Source organism: Protopterus annectens, chromosome 6.part0, assembly GCF_019279795.1.
Source record: "Protopterus annectens isolate FY-2018-M chromosome 6.part0, PAN1.0, whole genome shotgun sequence".
Taxonomy (NCBI): domain Eukaryota; kingdom Metazoa; phylum Chordata; order Ceratodontiformes; family Protopteridae; genus Protopterus; species Protopterus annectens.
The window spans coordinates 631,472,203-631,494,742 of record NC_056737.1 but is presented as its reverse complement, the minus strand read 5'-3'; the positions used below and the strand labels follow the sequence as shown (position 1 = coordinate 631,494,742).

The 22,540-nt window shown below is 37.9% G+C and overlaps 1 protein-coding gene across 11 annotated transcripts in view; it reads left to right on the top strand.

The window, feature by feature from the left end:
• Nucleotides 1-22,540, top strand: part of TRIM9 (tripartite motif containing 9) — a 1,161,212-nt gene that overhangs the window by 779,122 nt on the left and 359,550 nt on the right. For 8 of the 11 annotated variants that reach the window (XM_044074318.1, XM_044074311.1, XM_044074317.1 and 5 more), the window contains exon 6: nucleotides 1,387-1,544. In XM_044074318.1, coding sequence (XP_043930253.1) covers nucleotides 1,387-1,544 — 158 coding nt within the window. The remainder of the gene's footprint in view (nucleotides 1-1,386; nucleotides 1,545-22,540) is intronic. The other 3 variants (XM_044074319.1, XM_044074312.1, XM_044074309.1) reach the window with 1 other exon arrangement.

Here is a 22,540-nt window from a genome sequence, read left to right as displayed (position 1 = left end):
AGGAATCTAGATCCAGAACATCATGAGTATAACAACTTAGCAGAATAGCCCCCACATAGGAGGTAATAGACTTCAAACAGCAGGTTCTTTCCTGAATAAATTTAGATTTAAAGTACATGAATAAAATCATGAACACTGCAGATAATCAGATAAACCTTAATAATGGGTAATATAATGTTGCATCCCTTATTTCCATAAGTTCTAGTAATGCATATAGTAATATGTATAGAAAATGCTAGTACTCATTAAGGATTACATAATTTGTGATCAGTATAAGTCGATTGACTTCTGTTATTTATGCCTGCCACTGCTTTGTTTTACTCCCCCATATACACACACACACACACACACACACACACACACACACACACACACACACACACACACACACACACAGAGCCAAGACCAGATGATCAAAGCTTTGAAACTTCGAAACTAAAATAAAAAAAATAAAAACACATTTTTTTTATGTTTTTGCCCCCCTGCACCCCCCACACCACCTGCTAATTAAATTTACCACCTCGGAGATCACACTACAGTGAGGAAAACAGTACATTTCCCATTCCGCACTATACGGCGATCTCCATTCAAAATCTTCAAAGTTTCAAAAACTTTGATGATATTGTCTTGGCCATATGATGTTTGAAGTTTTGAAATTTTTGTAATCAGATAGGGACATATGTATATACATATATATATATATATATATATATATATATATATATATATATATATGTATATATATAAATGCACACTAACATGGGCAAACACATGTACTGTAGATCCTAAACACATGAGTTTTAGGTGTGCAACAATGACAAACTTAACATCTCTCTTTGCAGGATCATATTTCAAGTACGACCACTAGCAGAGTCTTATACTTCTCAAATTGTGGCAGAAAATGAAATTTATAAAGTTGTAGAAAAAGATCCTTGTCATAAATTTGTTATGAAAATATAATAAATAACTTTAGAGTTGTTAAATAGGTTTTGAAATGATAATTGTGAAGAATGTGTTACAAGCCTGACCACCATGACTTGCAAAAGATATTTTTACTGTGATAAATAGTAGTAGCATAGAGCTGCACGTTTAAGTATTGGTCTGTTTTCAATTTGCATGAAAGCCTGATTGTACTCAGTTGAGTGCAGTCTCACAGAAAGTGTTGTGGGTTCTAGTCACTTTCAGAGTCCAAACTGATATTCTTCCTAAGAAGAACCATACAAATGCCTGCAGCTGAGTCCAATAAATAACTGCTGTAATCCATTTGACACAAATTACTGTCTTTGCTGCCTTCTTGCTATTGTTCTGTAATTAATGTCCTATGCATTTGTTTGTTGTTTGTGATAAGTTGTTGTAGAAGCCAGAGTCACTCTAATTTTTGTTTAGTTCCCTCTCCAGTGCCAGCGACCCCTATGCTGCAGTTAGAAGAATGCTGTACTCGCAATAATAGTGCCACATTATCCTGGAAGCAGCCACCTCTCTCAGCAGTGCAAGCAGAAGGCTACATTTTGGAGTTAGATGACGGCAATGGGGGCCAATTCCGGGTAGGTTAACGAACCTTTTATTAACTCCACAGCAGCAGCACTTTGTGCCTGAATTAAGAGATGCTATATGAAATCCTAACATTTCTTCCCACAGTGTTTTATAAAATAACTATCACATTTTTAAAGTAATACTAAGACATAACCAGGTTTTTTGACTGCATAATTTAAAGGAAATTTTAGTGTCAGTCTGTGTTTTTATATACTTTATATATAATTACTACAGTATATTAGATTATCCTCTGAAAACTCAGGGGCTCTTGATTGTTCTTTCTAATGTATTTGATTAGTGAAATGTAAAATCACTAGACTATTAAGGCAATAGAGAAAATCTTTACTTACTTTTGAGGTGTTTATTGAACTAATTTTTGCATGCTGTTTGATAAATTGGGAAAGGTGTTCTGTGCAATGTCATCATTATCATGAATCCATCTTGGATTCCAGTCAGCATAACACATTGTGTCACAAGTTATTCTAGTTCAGTAATTTATTCATTTCTTTAATATCATCATATTAGAAATTGTAAAGGCAGAGAGTCATTAGTAAGCCATGCTGTCAACATTTACAAAAAACAAATATCCCTATGCTGTACAGAAATGTCCAGACTATACTTACTTCTCTGTAGCCCCATCATTACCTCATGACAAAACTTCAAAATTCATGTTGTATTTGTTTTCTTCCTTTTTATCTATAAGCTTTCTCTAATGTCATAACAAGTAATGGATTATTTAATATAATTATACTCAAGTACTTGTGCACTTGGACATTGTCCTCCTAACTCTAAATAAGAAAGTCAGGAGTCAAACCCTTTATGCTTTCAGAATATGTTGGACCATTCAGTGCTTTCAAATTGCAAGTAACTTTGTAGTGAACCCATTCAGTCTCGTGTGTTAAGTATTCAGTACAGGGTAAACAAACTAACATACTCTGTTTTAGTCCCTGTAACACTCTTGTAAAGAAGATGCATCATTTCCAAGCTCTTAGTTTTCATAAAGCTCTTGGTTTTCATAAATCTAAACATGTTCCTTAGAGTCTAAACTTGTACCTCAAAAGTCTCTTAGCTGAACATCCACAAAAAGAGGCAAAAGCACCAAAATTTCACTAAAACCAAGTCCAAGGTTCTCAGGAAAGATAGCACCAGCAGCACAGATCCAATTGAAGCAATTTTGATATAAAATAACACTTACATAAATGCATACACATTAAAACAACAGCGTTTTCATTTCTACCAAGTAGACTTCATCAAATGTGGCCGGACAACTACAACAATGCTTTTATACCCTTCTAAAACACAAGTTAGCCAATAAAATTAGACAAATAGTTAAAAAGCTAATTATCATAAAATTCATGAATATTCGTTCATTATACCGTCTAGAATCTTCACAAGGTTATGCCTTTGTCCCCCCTTATTTTATGCTTTGTCCAGATTTCTTGTTCTAAGAAGTTGAGAGGTATGCGTACTTAACTTATATAAACAATCCTGTTTTGGTTTGAAATTGTCTTTGCAGTTGCCTGGTAAGAGAAGATGTATTTTGAATTATACTTTTTACCATTATTTTTCACTGTTTGTAAGAAAAAAAGGGATAGCTTGTTGACAAGAAGACTTACTTTTTTTATTTATATTTTTTTACTTTACCTCTAATTTTCACTGCTTATTATTAGAAAAGGATAGGTTTAGACAGACAAATTCTAGCTATCCCAAGGGTCCTAGTCAGCTATGAGAGAGGAAAATCCAAAACTTATCTACATAATCCTGTGTTGGTTTACAACTGACTGTACAGTTGCCTGCTAAAAGAAAGATTGATTTTGATATATATTTTATTTTTTATCACTGTATCCAGTATTGTCTGTTTTCATCCGATTCAACATATGTGCTCTCAGGTCTGATAGGATCCAAACTTGGCACTGATTTTGAAGCTTCCCCACATCCAAGGCTCTGACTCTTCCCCTCCCCATAATTCCCTGAAGTTCACCTTAGTACCTCAGATCTTATTTGCTGCCTGAAGACTTCAGATGTATTTTAGGAAGGACTCACTCTTGTCATTATATCTTTTGATGAAAATATGTTACTTCTCCTCATCCTACCAATAGATTTATATCTCTCCAATATTATTTTCAGTAGTTTTATAGTTGCATTAAGGTCTTTCTATTAGGATAGAATTTGTTGGGTGTTTCAATAGTTTTTTTTAGTTACACTACACTAGTATAAGGTTTAGTGTTGGTTTATAAGTATAGTTCATAGTACTTTGACATGGAAGGTGTTTAATTCTACTAGTGTGTGAGTGTGTGTCTGCTTCTAGTCTAGGACTTCTTGGCATTTTCTGTTGGTTAGCTTCAGTCCTTCCTTTAAATGTCAGACTCTCAAGAGTTCAAGATAGACATAACACCTTTTCCAGAATAGATAGAGTGTAAAGAACAAAATATCTTATCACAAAAATAAGCAAAGTCAAATCAATCACTGGCCCCTTCTCAGACCATAATGCAATAACTTTTGAAATAGATTTTAACTTTAAGTGAAAACTTACAATCATAAGAATTCTAGCCTATATAGCAAACCTTAAAGAGTTTAAACAATACTATACTGCAGAGATGCAAACATTTCTAGATTTAAACCTCACAGACGAGATGGCAGACATATATATATATATATATATATATATATATATATATATATATATATATATATATAATTTTTTTTTTTAATTTTATTTTATTTATTTTACATTTGTTGACCGGGCTAGTCTAACTGGATATATGTCTATTTTCAGTAGAGGCCCGGGGAGAAAAGCTCCAAACATGAATAGTGACAATGTTAAGCATATATAAAAAAGACATTTAAAATCATATAAAGTGAAAACATTGGTAAAAAGAAATTATAATTATAAATTTATTACAATAAATTTATAACATATTTATTACAATAAATTTTATATATATATATATATATATATATATATATATATATATGATGCAATGAAAGCATATTTATATGGGAAGGCGGTAGCCTGGTATAAAAACAAACAAAAGTATTGTAATAAAGAACTGGCAGAACTACAAACTAAAAAAAGACAAAATTAAATTAGATATTCATAAAGGTAACTTAGCTTCAGAAAAAGAATTAGAAGATCTCAACAAAAATACTTAGAGATACTGAACCATAAAACAATGATTAATCTAGAGAAGGTCAAACTATGTGCTTACTCTATGAATCCATAATATCGAAGGAGAATAGCTAACAGGATGAAAAGAATGATAAAGGCAAATAAGATAAAAGAAATATACGATATAGTCAAAAGAGTTAAAGAAGGTAATAAATGCCCTCTTTCTTGGAAATACACTCAAGTATCACCAATTCTGAAACAAGATAAAAAACCTGATGCGTGTATCTCATATAGACCCATAAGTTTATTAAATATAGATTATAAAATATTTATGACTGTTCATGCAAACAGAATAAAACAAATATTGCCGTTATTGACAGAGAACAATCAAACAGGAGTCATTAAAAACAGAAATACAAATGACAATATAAAGAGAATTTTGTCCCTTATTGATTTCATAAAGAAAACAAAAAATAAAATGAATGTCATTTGCTTAGATATTAACAGTGCATTTGATTCCATGAATTAGGATTACCCTTGACTTGCACTGGTGGAGTATGGATTTTCAAACACTTTTACCTCACTAATAAGGTGTCTTTATGATAAATCTTCGGCGTGCATAAAAATAGGATCCTGTTTGTTGGAGCCTGTTACCATAACAAAAGGTACAAAACAGGGTCGCCCACTTTCTCTTTGTTATTCAGATTAGTAATAAAACCATTAGCAAATTTCATACCTGCAAATCCAAACATTCAAGGAATTCAACTAGATACTGACCTTGAGTTAAAGATTCAGCTATTTGCAGATGACATTTTATTGACTTTAAAAGAAGATAATAACACACTAAAAGAACTATGAAAAGCAACAAAACACTTTAAGAAGATTTCTGGACTATCATTTAATGAAAATAACAACAATATGTTACTAATAAATATGAACAAAAGCATTAAATAAAAATATCATAAATATCTATCTATCTAGAAATTATACAATCAAATACTTAGGAGTTAAAATTATAAATGATATAGATACAACAGTGCAACTAAACTATAAAGAGTTTTTGGATAATATCAAAGAACTCATACAAAAATGGAATAAGCTATTTTTACCATTGAGGAAAGACTATATATAATTAAAATGATTATATTCCCAAAAATTCTGTATTTTATACAAGTTTGCTCGCCACCTCCACCTAAATCATATTTAAAACAATTTGAAGAGTTAATAATGAAATTCTTATGGTACCCTAAATAATCTAGAGTTGCCCTAAGACATCATCATTGTGACAAATGGGAAGAAGGTAAAATAGGCTTACCAGATTTAGAAGGATATATATATATATATATATATATATATATATATATATATATATATATATATATAATCGTCAGCTTTAAAAACAGGTTCTCTATGGTTGCACAAAGAATATGCTTACAAATGGAAACTAGTACATGAAAAAATCTGGTTAAAAAAACACTCATGATACAATAAATAAACATATGGAAATAGTACCGTATAGCTTACTTTGGTTATTGAAGGACTATATGGCAACAGGGAAACACAAAAATATGAATTCTAAATACATTATCAATACACTAAAGTCTTTTATGCACTTTGTAAAAAAAATCTGGATATAAAAGCATGGTCTTTTTTCATATTCCCAATAGCATATAAACAAAATAATATTATAACTCAGGACTTAGTACCAGTTAAAACACTTAGTAAGAATGGTCTATTTTACTGGCATCAGTTGATAAACACTAATAAAGTACTAATGATAGAGCAAATTGTTAGTGAGTTCAACTTTAAAAATAATGTGGTTAATATTGCAGGGATAAAGACAAGCAGTTTTAAACCAACAAGCAATAATGCAGAAGTCTGTTAGGAAAAAGGTTCCTAAGTTCATAGAGCAGTTAATAATGCTGATGGAATTTCCCACAAATGGGAAAGGAATTTTATCAGTATTTTACAAATTAGTTAAAGAAACAAGAGTTCATAATAAACAAAATATATGGAAATGCTATAAAACAGTTAATGGTAAATGCCAAATGATAAAGATAAAGAACTAATTGTTACATCTCCAAAACTAACACCTTTTATCACTATATTGGCAACTTTTCACGTGGCAATTTATATATAGAACATATTTAACATCACACAAATTAGAACTAATATATAATAAAAAAAATAGATGTTGGAGGTGTAAATCACAATCAATAGCCAGTTGGTAACACATGTTCTATGAATGCCATTTACTGAAACAATATTGGGAAAGTATTAACTATTTGTTACAGGCACTGTTCACTGATAATTTCCAACTTACAAAATCTCTAGTTTTGTTGAATACACCTGTGCCGTCTTGTGTTCCAAGGCAAAATTATGTAATTTTGTGGACTCTCCTTGCTATTGCAAGGAAAATATTGCACAGATCTGGAAAGCTGTAACTCCTCCCAGTTTTAAACGTTTCAAGAACATGGTTTTATTAGTTTCATAGTTGGAAATGAAAACAATCAAGGAAAGAACAGACTGACCTACATCCTTAAGCATTGCCTGGCAGAAGGTAAATCAAGTGCTGGAAACAGAAGACAGAAATAAACTTTAATTGCATTGAAAGATACATTCAGGAAAAAGTTTTTCAATTGTAGACATCCTATGTAAATAATTGGTTTTGTGATGTTTGCTTTTTGGAATTGTTTATCCACTTTAAGCTTTGGCTATGTAAATATTTCTATGATATGCATACTGCATATATGTTTATGTTTTTGAAAATCAGTAAAAATGTATTCAGTAAAAAAAGAGTTCAAGAAATGTTCTGAGTGTGAGCCTAAGCTGCCCCCTCAAGACCCCCACACTTTTTGTGTTTACTGTTTGGGCACTTCCCATTTAGATAATGACTGCCAGTCATGTGCCTCCTTTAGCTCTAGGGCATTATAAACTAGGTGCAAGAAACTCATCATTAAAGGACTTCTCCCTCCACAGACCGGGTCCTCTTTGTTGATATCTTCATCTTCTCCTTTTCCGGCCAAGAAGTCAGACAGGTCCAAATCTATTTAAAAGTCAAAAAAAAAGATTAGGAGAAATAAAAAGAGCAAGACAAATGAAAGGAAAAAGTAAAGGATAAGAATCAGTCAGGAAAACCAGTCAAGTCTCCTTCTGATGAAACCTAAGAAACACTCTCTGGACCCAACAGTACTGGCTGGACCCAATCCAAAATGCCCCCATAGCATGTAACTGACAGCTTCTTGGATCTGTCTTGTATCTCCTCGGTCCCAGTTCTCACCAGAACCAGTGAGCATGAGACTGTATTCTGCAATCCTTCAGGAAAGAAGGTATTCCAAGCCATCGTCAGTGGTGTCTTCTGCTCAGTTATCCTACAGCCTAACAGAACATGATGCCAGTAGGATGATGAGCAACTTTCTGAGAATGCAAATCCAGCATGGGGTTGTCTCAGTACATTCACTTATGGAATGTACTGACTATTGGACACTCTACCCCTTCACTCATCTCTCCCGTTCTGATCCATCCTTCATTTCTGGTGGCTTTGAATCCAGCTGACTCTGAAGCACCTTTGTCAAAGTCAAGAGTATGATCTACTTTGACACCAGCAGCTTCCCTCTCTCTTTCAACTCTGATAAGCTCGGATCAAGAAGAGACTCAGAACTGAAGCATCAGTGCCAGGTTCTGAGGGGACAATTCAATGCCGAGATTTTCTGAGCCATCCCTCCCCCTCGGGGTGTTATCACTAGTCAGTTAGGCCTGAGATCAGCTTCAGGGACAGGGCACATCAGTGCTGAGGGTTCTCTTTCATCTTTGGATTGTGGGAGACCCTTGGTTCCAACAGCAGCTTCACCATTTAAAGATTTTGAAAGGGGTCTTGGCCATGCCCAGAGAGAAGGCATTTCTTCCAGCTGGGGCCCACCCAAACCCCAGCTGGATCCAGCTTCTTCCTCTTCTTGCCAACATCTTGCCAGATAAGGACAGTTGGCACAACAGGCTTCTGAAACAACATACTACATTAGCTCCCAGGATGATTCTGAACTCTCTGACTTCCAAATAGAACCATTTCATAAAAAACAGACATGAAAATGAAAGCACAGAGACCTCTCCTGAGTTTCTCACAGATGATACAGATTTAGATAAAGGTGAAGTGTCCCCCTGGTCTCCCTCAGAAGACATCACCTGTGGTGAAATCCTTGAACTCATGAAACATCTTGCCATCTCTATTTCTGAAAGGCTTTGGTTCCAGTTCATTATCATTATGGATGGTACCACCCATTGATCTGGTTCTGGTTCATTATCATTCTGGGTGGTACTACCCATTGATCCCCTCATTGACCTCATGGTCCAGTGGGCATGGAAAGACATTGATGTGGTGGAACCAATACCCAAAAAGCCAGACAGGATTTTAGCTGCTCCAAAGGGCAAGAAACATTAGAACAAGAGTCCACCAGTGGACACCATGGTCATAGCAGCAGCCACCAGAAAGGAATTATCTGAGGAAAGTTCCTCTGTTCATCCCCCAAACAGGGAGTCTAGGGCATTGGACAGATTTGGAAAATGGACTTACACCTCAGCGACCTTTCCACTTAGATTGCTGCTGAACTACTTGGTCCATATTACCAGATTCCAGAGAGACTTGACTAAGGAACTCTCCAAGTCTTTCTCCAGAGTATTGCTTTCTAATGCATCTGATGACTTGGCCAGAGTGCCAGGCACAGGTCTTACCATATAATGATATGCCTGGATGCTCTTTGTGATTTTGTGGAAGGTTTTAAAACGTCCTCTATCAGTGCTTCATAAAATGTCTTCACACTTTTTGGATCTAAAGGTAAAGACATGCTGACCAGGAGCCAGCAGGATGGCAAGACTCTCTCTGCAGTAGGCATCCATTTTTCCACCTCACAAAGATCCTTCTCTAGAAATAGGAGGGCTGGGAAAAAGATGTGGTTTTGTAAGTCACAGAGATCTTATCATGACTCGCCTGGTGATAGACATCCTCATGGCAGAAGTGAAGGAAAATCCAGTGGATGTCACACAAGAGGCAGAGGCGGACCACATAACCAGGGGTTCTGTGGTACTTTTATCAAGAAGCTCTATCAGCATCCCTGAAGGGTTACCCAAATGCTGCACTCTGGAGACAGTCAGGGGACACTTATCCTTACACCTTCAAGCCTGGCAAAGCATAACAAAATATTTGCGGGTGCTAAAGATAATTTTCCAAAGCTATTCTGTTCCCTTTTCCCTTCCTCCTATGAAAAAGAAGGTCATTCCCAACATTCCAGCTAGTCACTGGGAAGCAGCAGCAGCATAAATCTCCAAACTGCTAGAAAAAAAGAGTCATCCAACCTGTACCCAGAGACCAGTTCAAATTTCGAGTGTACTCAACGTTCTTTTTAGTACCAAAGAAAATGGAGACATATGACCTGTTTTGGTTCTCAGTTACCTGAACCAGTTCATGAAACAGACAAAATTCTGGATGGTCACTGTTCAGCCCACATTACCTCTGCTGAGGAAAAATGATTGGATGTGCTCAGTAGATCTCCAGGATGCTTACTATTATGTGAAGATAGAGAAGCACTCCAGCAGATTCCTCCATTTCTGGCTGGAAGGCAATCACTACCAGTTCAGAACCCTGCCTTTCAGTTTCACCACAGCCCCCAGAGTGTTCACCAAGATAATGGCAATGATAGCAGCGCACTTGTATCCTGTAGGGATCCAAAGCTTCCCCTACCTTGATGATTGGCTCCTAAGTGCTGTTTCTGAGCATCTGCTGCTACGTCACCTGGATCATGTGCTCCAGTTGTTACTGGACCTAGGTATAACAGCAAACCTTTCTAAATGTCAGTTGTTACAAACCCAACAGATATAATTCATAGGATGGTACAGCAACACAACTCTACAAACTGTCAGGCTTCCTCACCACAGGGTTACATCTTTACAGACAATGGCTATGCAGGTGATTCATCATCCCTCTCCTCAAGCATGGTTGATTCTGCATCTACTAGGATGAATGGCATCCACAATTCTAATGATTCTGCTGGCCGGATGCCATATGAGAGTACTACAGTGGACTCTTATCAGTGCAATGGTCCCAGAACTTTCACTCGTTACATGCAAAGATTTGATTAACACAGATTTCCAAGCAGCACACCATTTGGTGGATAACCTCTCCTTCAGTAACCAAAGGACAACCTTTTCATACAGATCTGCTGGTAGCAGTACTAACCATGGATGCCCCCTTTCTTGGGGGAACAATTTCAAAGGGTGGATGTTCCAAGGTACATGATCAACTTTAGAAGCCAATTTTCATATCATTGTCTAACTAACACTGCAGCCATTCCAGGATGTTCTACCCAAGGGTGTGATTTCCATTCAGACAGACAACATGGCAGTCATAATAGTGCATCAGCAAACAAGGAGGAGCCCTAACTTATCCCTGTGTTGTAGGCCATGAGAGAGTGCAATGGGTGATATCTTTACAGGAATGCACACCCTGGGGTCTTCCAATGTTCTGGTGGACAAATTGAGCAGGAGTATCCTAATGCCACACGAGTGATCCCTCAATCCAACAGTAGCAACTTTTTTTGCACTGGGGCCAAACTTGCTGGAAACTGTTCGCCTCCTACCTCAACACCAAGTACAGCAGTTACTGTGCCCTGATCCCTCCACAGGGTCAGTCACCGAGGGATGCTCTGGTCCACAAGTGGCCCCTGGGTCTCCTTTATTTCTTTCCCCTTTACCTGTCTTGAACAAATTCATTCAAAAAGCCAGACAGTGCAAGGCCAATATAATCCTCATTGCCCCCTTTTGGCCTTGACAAACATGGCTCTCCTTCCCGTGGCCTCTACTAGTACACCCCATTGGATGCTTCAGCAGTATTCAGATCTTCTATCTCACCCATCCAGATTGCCTCTTCCAGACCACCATGAAGCTAACCACTTGGTTTCTTCAGTTCTGACCATAGCCAGAGATGCTAGGCTTCCCAATACAGTTATTGAGATTACATTGGCTTCCTAGAAACCTGCTATAAAAAAGATATAGGTTCATAGGTGGTACCTGGACTATTGACCCAAAGGTCTTTATAAGCCTAGCCTTGTGTAACCAATATAATACTAGAGAAACCCAATATAAAGGCTCTTGCCTAAACTCAAGATCTTAGCAATAACTGCCCATATCTAGGAGGGTTATAGGTGAAATACCCAGCAGAAATTTACGGGCTTCCATCCAGTCATCCAGGCTATGCTTAAACAGGGTGAAAGAGGGGCTTTGTTTGATGTGAATTGGTAGCCTATTCCAGAGGAGTGGCAACCTCTGAGAGGCATATCTGTCTCTCAAGCAAGTCCTATTTATGTCACAGGCCAGGTTAAGGTCTCTGGAGCGGGTGACACTTGTCCGATTTGACTTGCAGATGTGCAGCATTTCCATTAGGTTTGGATCCAAGATTGCTCTGTAGGCCAGTCACAAGTCTCCTCTAAGTAGTCTGTATGGTACTGAGTACAATGACAGTGACTTCAATTTGTCAACGTATGACATGTGCTGGAGACCCTGAATTTTCTTGGTTAGAAATCTCTGAGGTCTCTCAAGTTGCTGCAGGTGCCTGGTAAGGTACATACCAAAGGGTGCATTGTACTCAGTTACTGGCCTGATGAGGGTCAAGTACAGGGTTGTTATAACCTTGTTCGCTCTTGAGGCAATGCCTTTGCTAATAAGGTGTGCAACATAGAATGCATTCCTTACCACAGTAGACACATGGTGGTCAAAGTTTAGGCTAAAATGAACTTGTGTTCCCAAGTGTCTCACTACTGAGTTGCTCCTTAGGGTATTATTATTTATATGATCGTCTGCAGGGATATCATTTTTATCGAAGGGGATGATAATGCATTTTTTAGCAGAGTTTGAGTCCATGGCTTTGGCACCAATCATTGGTTTGTGGGGTTTAAATTATACTCTCAAAAGTCGACAATGTCAAATCTGACATTGTCGACACGAGAATATCGAACACTCAGAATTTTGAGCGTGTAAATGGAAATCTCCGTAAGGGGAGATTTCCATTTACTGCACTGTAGTGCAGTCTTGTAGTTGATATATTTAAGTAGTGGGGGGTGGGGGGTGCAGGGGTGCTTGCCCCACTGCTTAAACCTGTTAGGGTACTTTTTTCTTTTTTTGTTTTTGTCTTTTTATAAGGTCAACGTTTGAAGACATCGACCATATCGTGTCAACCATATGTTGTTCGATGTTTTCAACCATCAATCTTATAATATAGATCCGGTTTGTGTCCCTCTTGAAATATATTGACATTGTTTGGGTATTCAATGATTGCTCCTAATTTGCAGTTGTCAGCAGGCATAGTCAGACACAGCCCATCTGTTTTGGCCTGAACTTCTGAGAAGTATATTCCAAACAATAGGGGGCCCAGCAATGACCCCTGTGGAACCCCACTGGTGACAGGTCTGCTGGTTGAGGTAAAGTCCCCAACTTTGACTGAGTTTGATCTGTCGGCGAGCCAGTTAGCAACCCACCTGATGATATAAGGGTTGATATTCAACTGGGAGAGTTTATCAATGATGCCCAAATGTGGTTGTCGAAGGCCTTGGCTAAGTCAAAGTAGGCTGTATGCACAGATTTGCTTTCATCTATGGCTCTGGTGACATTTTCAAAGAAGTCCACTAGGGTTGACAGGTATGACCTGCCTTTGACAAAACCAAACTATTTCCTGTCAAGGATTTGGAGATCACGTAGATCCTTATTTATAAGGTCTGTGATGATTTGTTCCATGACCTTAGCTTATGGGTTTGTAGTTCCCAGGATCTGTTGCTGTACCTCCTTTATGAAGGAAGATGACAGTTGTTTTTCATTCAGCAGGGACAAAACCAGAACTCAGGCTGTGGTTGAAGAGAGTACTTAATGGAGTTGCTAACTCATGTTTTAGACCATTTAAAATGCAACCTGGGGTGCCATCCAGACCCACAGAGGCTGTGTTTTTAGTGTTGGGGAGCGCATTAGTGACTTGCTCTTTGGAGATGCAAGGTGGAGGAAGATATAGAGGGAATAATTTGTGGAATGTTTGGAGGGGATGGGGGGGGGGATTTTTTGCCAAACCCATTGGCTAATAAGTTAGCTATTTTCACAGGATTAGTGTGTGTGTGGCACCATCCACAGCTAGCTCAGCACACGTCTGTGTCCTACCCTTTAGGTTATGGGTATAGCTGAAGAATGCCTTATAGTTATCCTTAGCTATGGTTGCTATTTTTTTTTCGAGGTTGCCTTTAAAAGATTTTAAAAAATGTCTTATTTGATTGCTCAAGCAGAGGAGGGTGTTTCTTCCAGTGCTGGGACCTCTCTTTTTACTCTTAGACAGCAACATCTTCCTCTTCTTGTATAACTTATTAATGCTAGTTTTCCACCAGGGAAACTTGTTTTTTTTTCTTGAGGATCTTTTTTTGATTCTATCAGGTACAGCTATTTTAATACATTTGTGTAAGTGTTTGTACAGGGCATTTGTGTATACCTTAACAAAGTTGTCAATGCCACATGTGGGACGGAGAACAGGAGCTTGGAAATTATTTATGCCATCTGTTAGGAGGGTATAATTAGCTTTGGTGAATTTTTATTAGTCTGATTTCATCTAAGAGGGATTTAGGTGTTATAGCTACTTCAAATGTGACTGAATTGTGAACAGATTTAACCAGTGAGGGTCCTATACTTGTGGTGGTGCAATGGTCACCCATGTTGGTGAGGACTAGGTCAAGAATATTTGAGCTCCTTGTGGGGTTACATACTATTTGTTTCAGGGCATTAGTGTTAACAAAGTCCAGGAACCTTTTTGTGATTATGTTGGTGCTCTTATAAGTTTCCTAGTCAATGAAGAGATAGTTAAAATTGCACATGACTAGAATATTTGGTTGTAATTTGATTGACTCAAGTAGGTCCAAATAAGCAGAGTGGGCATCTTGGTTCATTGAAGGGGAGCTATAGCTAATGATGACTTGAAGGGGGCTCTTATCCATAGCTAATTGAACTTAGAGTAACTCCTTGGAGTTTTCTTGTCTAACCAGGCTAGAGGTGTATTTATCTTTGACAAAGATAGAAACGTCTCCTCCTGTGGTTCTCACACATTCATTTTGCAGTCTGAAGGTGTGGAAGGCATTGTAGCCTTGCAAGGCCGGGTCACTCTGTTCAGCCCTGAACCAAGTTTCTGTGACTGCATAGACTTCAACATCCTCCAGGGAGAGGAGTGCTTCTAGAGAGTGCAATTTCTGATTTACACTCCTAGCATTTAACAGCATAACCTTTAATTTATTTGTGAGGAGTGATATTTTCACATCAGAAATGTTGTTCTTGAGACCTTGCCTAAAAAAGACACTATGGGGTAGACAAGTGCCTTAGTCAGTAACTGAAAGCCTAGAGGTGACAAGTGAAGACCATCTCTGGCAAAGCAGCCATATCAACCGTATCATCCCAGACTTACAGGAACTGGATCCTCTTAGAATGACACCAGAAAGTAAGTCAGTTGCTGAAATCAATCATTTTTTGTTTATATTGTGGTATCATCCTAGGTGAAGGTAGAATGCTGCTCAAGGCTAGGGACATACCTGCCTGGGACACATATTCATAGAGCTCAATCATGCCTTTCTTCATATAGTCCAGTGAGGTACATCTCAAGTCATTCACAACAGCATGAACTATGATGGACTCATAATGGTACTTGTTGTTGAGAGAGTTGAGGGCATGTGTGATCTGATGGATCCTGGCACCTGATAGATAGCTGACCGTAACCTTCTCCTTGTCCAGCCCAGTGAGTAGGACATCTGTGTGTCTCACAGTGGAGTCACCTATGACTAAAACATTTGGTTTAGATGTGCTTTGCTGTAGGTGCTTATTTGTTGAGACACTAGTGCTTGTGTTTTTATGTGTATTGAGTGCTGTAGGTGATGTTTTAGGTGTAACATGTTTTTGTTTGGAAGGTCTCTGGTGCTTAAGTTGGTTTCTGGTGAGTACCTCCACGTATGATAGTTTTAGTGCTGAGTGCATGGTTTGCGTAGGAGGTGTCGTATGTGAGCTGACAATCAGTTCAGTATTACTGTTCTGTGTGCAAGAAAGCAAGGATTCCAGATTCTTAGTGTAGCTGCATCTCTCAAAAATTGTACTTGGGTGATTTAGGAGTACACGGTTGTCAGTGTGCATGAGGCAGTTGCTACACTGCCTCAGGATACCCATGTCAATCAGGCTGGTAGGAGAAATGGAGGGAAACTGACCATCCATAATGCTAGGTTAAATCCTGTTTTCACAGTGAGGAGAGAAAATGGAGGGGTGCTTTAAACGAGGCCTATACTAACGGGGTGCTCTATAAAGGGTCTGTACTAGCAGGGGGTCACTAAATGGTATGAGACTAATGCAGATTTGGTGGTTTTGGAACTGTTTAAGGGGCAAAAGCACAGCTGAGGTGCTCTCTGCAGAGCTAAGTGCAATTTAAGGACTTCTCGGATGGATCACAGGCAGCTACTGAGGAAAAATTTTATCTACTGAAGGTTTTGTGTCTATAACTGCCAATAGTTACTCCCACTGCATGGTAGTGTGTGATGTTGCATGGAGGTATGCTACACGTAAACAGATGAATACAGCAGAGCAGTGGCTGGTCGCCTAACTTTGTGGAGCTGTTAAAACAAGCTCAGACCTGTGCAAAAACAGGGCTTATGTAGCAACAGTGAGCAAACTGAATTAAACAATTTAACCACTAAAAAAAGCTCAAAACTGAGCGCTGTGCCAGCAAACTTCAATCAGATGAGTCCTAACTGCACTCCCTTGCCACAAGGGTGCAGGCATATCTGACCTTAGGCGTAGGACAACTAGGTGGCCGCCTAGGGCACCGTTCTAACAGGAGCACTTTTTCAGTAAACTGGATGATGTAACTAGACCAGGATGGGGGCACCAGGTGGTATGCGGGGGTGCTGTGGAGTCCTTTTGCCTAGGGCACCACTTGACCTAATGCTGACCCTGGGTGCTGGTGGGCCTTCTGCTACAAAAGATAGCCTGGTTTAGTGCTCAACTTAACAAACAGAACCAGATTCAGCAGGTCTGGATGTAGTTTATGCTACAGCAGACAAAAAGTGCAACAGATCATTGCAAATGGAAAAGATTTTCTATATGGGCCACATCCAAGGGTTTGGACCCACTTTCTGCACCCATCATGCCTGCCTTGGAATTCTTGTCTGACGCTTTTCACAAAGGCCCTAGTTACTCCACCATCAAAGTTCAAATGGCAGCAATTTTGAATTTTCATATTGGCCACAAGAACACCTACATAGCTTCTTTGAAGATCTCAAAAGCTTTTTTGAGAGGGGCATTTCTTTTATATCTTCCCCTTAGAGATCCAGTCCCCCCCCCCCCCATGGGATATTACCATCATGCTCCAAGCTTTGACACAATCCCCACTTTGAACCGGTGGCCATGGTGGATATTAAATACCTAGCTTGGAAAACAACTTTCCTAGTGGTAGTCACATCACCCAGATGGATTTTGGAATTGCAGGCATGCTCATGCAAATCTTTCTATTTGAATTTTCATAAGGACAGTGTTTTTCTCAGAACTAATACATCTTTCCTTCCAAAGGTATCTGAGACAAACCTGAATCATCTATACATTTAGCAGTATTTTCCCCAGAGTCTCAAACAAAGGGGAATACATTTTGCACATTCTAGGTGTTCATAAGTCAACTCAGGTTCTGTCTTCATTGGAGAGAACAGTTCAGAAAATCTGATTAACTATTTATTGCTTTCTCAAAACCAAAACTTGGTAGAGCTGTTGCCAAAGGTACACTCTCATGATAGTTGTCAGACTGCATTTCCTTTATCTATAACAAGAAGGGTTTGTCTTTGCAATCTAAAACAAACCATCACTTAGCAAGGACAACAGCCGCCTCTGTGGCCTTTTCAAAGAGACTTCCCATCAATGACAATTGTGTAGCACCAACTTGGTCCACAGACCATACTTTAGTGCCTCATAAATTGGATGTACAATCCAGATCTCACTCTTCCTTTGGTTCCACCATCCTAAGGAATGTCCTTCCTTGATACCACCCGGAAAGACAGCTTAGGAATCTGTCCCATATGTTGGAATGGATAAAAAATAGACACCATTAGATATGAAAGGTATGTACTTACCATAATGATAGAGCCATGTTGCCTGATTTTTGCCCATTTCAACCTCCCGCCATCCCTTCATCCTCCCCTCATAACAAATTGACACATGAACCTTTGAGATGACCAAGTGGTTGCTACTTTACACCCTGTTTGTCAACAGTCCTGACTGTTTCCCTGTCCCCTTCTCTGTGCTTGGATTTATCTTCTAATATATGGTCATAATTAGGTCTCATCTATACGGTTTGGATGAACTCAGTCTGAGGTACTAGGGTGGAGTTCAAGGAATTATCAGTAGGGGAGGAGTCAGAGCCATGGAAATGAAGAAGCTTCGAAAACAGTGCCGAGGTCGAATCTTGTTGGATCCAACAACCCATATGTTAAACCAGATGAAAATCAGACAACATGGATCTATTGTTATGGTAAGCACATAACTTTTCATGTTTCACAGTTTGTAGGAAGAAAGGGATAGTTTGTAGAAAAGAAGATTTAGTTTGATTTATATTTTGTTGTTTTACCTCTTATTTTCACAGTTTATTGTTAGAAAGGGATATGTTTTACATGACCAAATCCTAGCCATTCCAAGGACCCTAGTCAGCTGCAAACTCAAACAGACTGCAGAGAGGACAATCGAGAGCTTATCTAAACAATCATGTGTTGGTTTGTGTTTGACTGTGCAGTTACCTGGTAGGAAAATATTTTTTATTTGTATTTTATTTTTTATCACTGTTTTTCACTTTTTGTAGGAAGAAAGGGATAGCTTGTAGACAAGATTTATTTTGATTCATATTTTGTTGTTTTACCTCTAGATTTCACTGTTTGTTGTTAGAAAGGAGTAGGTTTTAGACAGGAAAATTCTAGACATCCCAAAGGGCCTAGTAAGCTATAAATTCACATAAACTACAGAGAAGGCAATCAAGAGCTTTCTAAACAATCCTGTAGTGATTTGTGATTCACCATGCTGTTGCCTGGTAAGAAAAGATTTATTTTGATTTATATTTTAATTTTTCACCACTGTTTTTCACTGTTTTTAGGAAGAAAGGGATAGCTTGTAGGCAAGAAGATTTACTTTGATTTATATTTTGTTGTTTTACCTTTAATCTTCACAGTTTGTTGTTAGAAATACATAGGTTTTAGACAACCAAATCCTAGGGGCCTAGTTAGCTATAAATTCACAGAGACTGCAGAGAGGACAATCCAGAGCATATCTAAGCAATCCTGTGTTGATTTGCAATTTATTTATCTTTACTGTTGAAAAGACGTGTTACAGAGAGCAATAGTGAGCACAAGCTGCTGGGTGCATTAGCGCACGATGTAAAGGAATTCCAGCTTTTGTGTGACTTTTCACAACTGGTATAGTCAGAGCAATTACTGCAGTCTACTTAATTTAATATTTAGTTGTATATTCTTTGTGTGATTTTTGTCATTAACGTTGATTTAAAATCTCTGCAGTTTATGTGGTAACTGATTTTGATTATCCTTTTCTTTTAGAATTCTTTATACATTTGCAGCTGAAAATGGAATCCTTAAATAAGTATCCATTAATGATTGGTACAGCACAAGTATCTTATAAAGTATATACACCAAAACATACAGTGTACTAAATGCTATGTATGTTTAAAGGTACCACCTTATAACACTGGTAATCTGTGCTCCTTGTGTCAAAAGTTGGATGATTTGCTTACCATTATTAATAGTAAATCTAGACTTACTGACGATGATTGCGCATAAGCAATTTTCACAGTTTGGGGAACTATTGTTACTTCTTCTTTTGGCTTTTTCCTGGTTAGGGGTCGCCACAGCGGATCATCTGTCCACTCATGATTGGCAGTGGAGTTTTTATGGTGTTGATTTACCAGCCCGGCACCCAACCTTCCATAGAAGGCACACACATGCACACACTCATGCCTAGGGCCAATTTAGAGTGTTCAATCCACCTACAGCATGTCTTTGGGATGTGGGAGGAAACCGGAGCACCCGGAGGAAACCCACGCGACCACAGGGAGGATATGCAAACTCCGCATAGAAGGCACCCCAGCCGAGGATCAAACTGGACAACCTCTTGCTGTGAGGCAACATCACTAACCGCTGCACCACCGTGGCCACCCTTGGGGAACTATTGTTACTGATGAGATAATAATGTTAGGCAAAGAGCAAACAGAGCACATTTAATAAAGGAAGTGTCTGTTGTCAATAAAGATCACTCAACCCTTTTGATCAAGATAATACCACTGACAACCTGGGAATTCTGTATACAAGTATGCAGCATTGTGAGGACTCAGGGCATATAGAAGAAAATAAAAAAAAGGAAAGAAAGGCAGAAGTTCAGAACAAATAACAAGGAAGAACATGAAACTGATTAATGTCTATAAATTATACTGAAAATGACTCTGCTTTTTTATGTAAGATGCAGATTATAGGCAATGATAACATCTTTTCTAACAGAAAACATTCACTCTATAGAAAAATGTATTGTTTTCCAAAAGAGAATGTGGAAAGAAGAGGCAAGGAGCAAGTGAAAAGGAAGAAATCAAAACTGAAAGGGGAAGGATTGAAAAACATTACTGTAAGAGAAAAAAGAGAAAGACAGAGGTTGACAACTTGGCTAAAACTGTGGATGTACAAAGCCAACAGGATGAAAATCGTACGCTTGCAAATGTAATAAATAATGAGAATAGTGAGATTAATAGGAAATATGGTGATTAAGATCATTTCTTTCTAATAATTGATTGATCTGATATTATAGAATTCGAAGTTGAAGATTCTTCGGATCTAATCAGAAAAGATAGTTTTGTAATTGAAGATTCGGTTATTAGAGGAACTGATACTTACATTTACAGAGAGGATAGTGAACATCAAATAGTGTTATGCTTTCCAGGAGCAAAAACAGAAGATTTGAGAAAGGCCTTAGAATGCCTTCATGTAAGGAAGTATGGATTTTTTTTTATTCATCTTGGTACAAATTATCTCATCCACAAGGACTCCCTAACTGTTAGTAGCGAACTCACAGCCCATTTAGATGACGTTGTACAGGTGTTAGGACCTATTTTTCACAAATCATATATAGAATGAGAGTCAGGTCACTGTGAATGAAAATAATTTTTTGAGTAAATACCTACATGAAAAAATATCTTGTTTTAAAAAAATGAAATGTGTAGTGCATCCGAGCCTAATTTTGAGTATGCATGTGTTTAGGTAGGATGGTATGCATTTGTCAAGATCAGATATTTTGCAATATTTGTCAATTTTAACATTTTCTCACAAATGATTACAGATATATTTACAAAATATTATGCAAAGCAGTTGGACTCCACAAAGGGAATGATAAATTGTACAAGTGACATCCAGGTAACCTAGCATTACAGAACTATACAAACTGGATCCAAATGAAGCTCAGGGAGGAGATGGAGTTAGTGATAATGATATGAGAACACTTCAGCATGAACTTACAGTACCATTATATCTGTTATTTACTAGGTCTTACGTGCACTTGTTAAACCTGTCGTTAAGGTAAAGGAAAACAGGACAAACCAGTAGTCATACAGACATATGTTTACTTTCATCTTGTGGCAAAATAATGGAGAAGGTTATATTAGATAAACTATTGTCAGAAATAGAAAGGCTGAAACTTAAAACCTCATATCAGCATGCATATCTATTACCATCTGTAACATGATATTCTATAGCAATATAAAAACAGGCATGAATGAAAAATTGTGCTGTGATATAATTTTTATAGATTTAACTCTAGCATTTGATAGGGTCATATACAAAACATTGATCAATAAATCAAAACAACTAGGTATTGATGTACTCTTAATAAGATGGATAGTTGCATGGCTTGCAAATAAGGCAAGGAAAGTATTGTACAACTATTGGACAGGGGAAATGTGAGGCTATAGTCAGGGTGTCCCACAGAGCTCTTGCCTAAGCCCATACTTGTTTAGACTGTATCTTTCAGATCTATATTTTTCATCTCAGGTGTCCTACAGTTTTTATGCGGATGACTTGAAAATGGGTAAACTGATTACATGTTTTACAGATAGGGTATGTATGCAAAAGAAATTGACTAAATTGACCACTTGGGCACAGGAGAATAATATGCTGATAAATACATCAAAAACTAAGCATATGAAATTTGGGAAACATAAACTGAAAGTTGAAAACTTAAAGGAAAACTCCACCTTAGAATTCAAAATATGTTTTTTTCATAGAATCTTTATGTTCTGAGCTATTTTAATGCCTCAAAATCATTCCAAGTAATTATTTCACAATTTTAATGTGTTTCACTCAAAATGGAGGATGATGGGGCCTGCCTTGATAATGTGATTGTGTCTTCTTGTTTTCGTTGCTTCTTCCCAGAATACACTTCAAGTCCCCTTTATATGACTCATGCTAGACATAAGGAAGTGGTGTTGTTTTCTCATGCCATTAAGATAGAATGGCAGGACTGTGAAGCATTGTCATCTAAACACACCTGTAACAGAGCTACTTCTATGTTTCTCTGACCGAGCCTCATTTATGTGTCTGTCAGAGCTTGTTCTCTGCTATAAATAGCTGCTAGCGACTTCCAGCAAAAGAAAGTAGGTAAATAACAGGCCTTTGTAAAGGGATGTTTTTGTAGTTCTAAAAGAATTGCCAAAAATTCCCTCATACTCTCATCCTGATGTGTGAAAAAAATCTCACTGCAGTAGATGATTCTTGCAGTACATTTACAGGTGACAAGTTGTAGGACTCAAGACCAAGTCTGTCTGCCACTTCC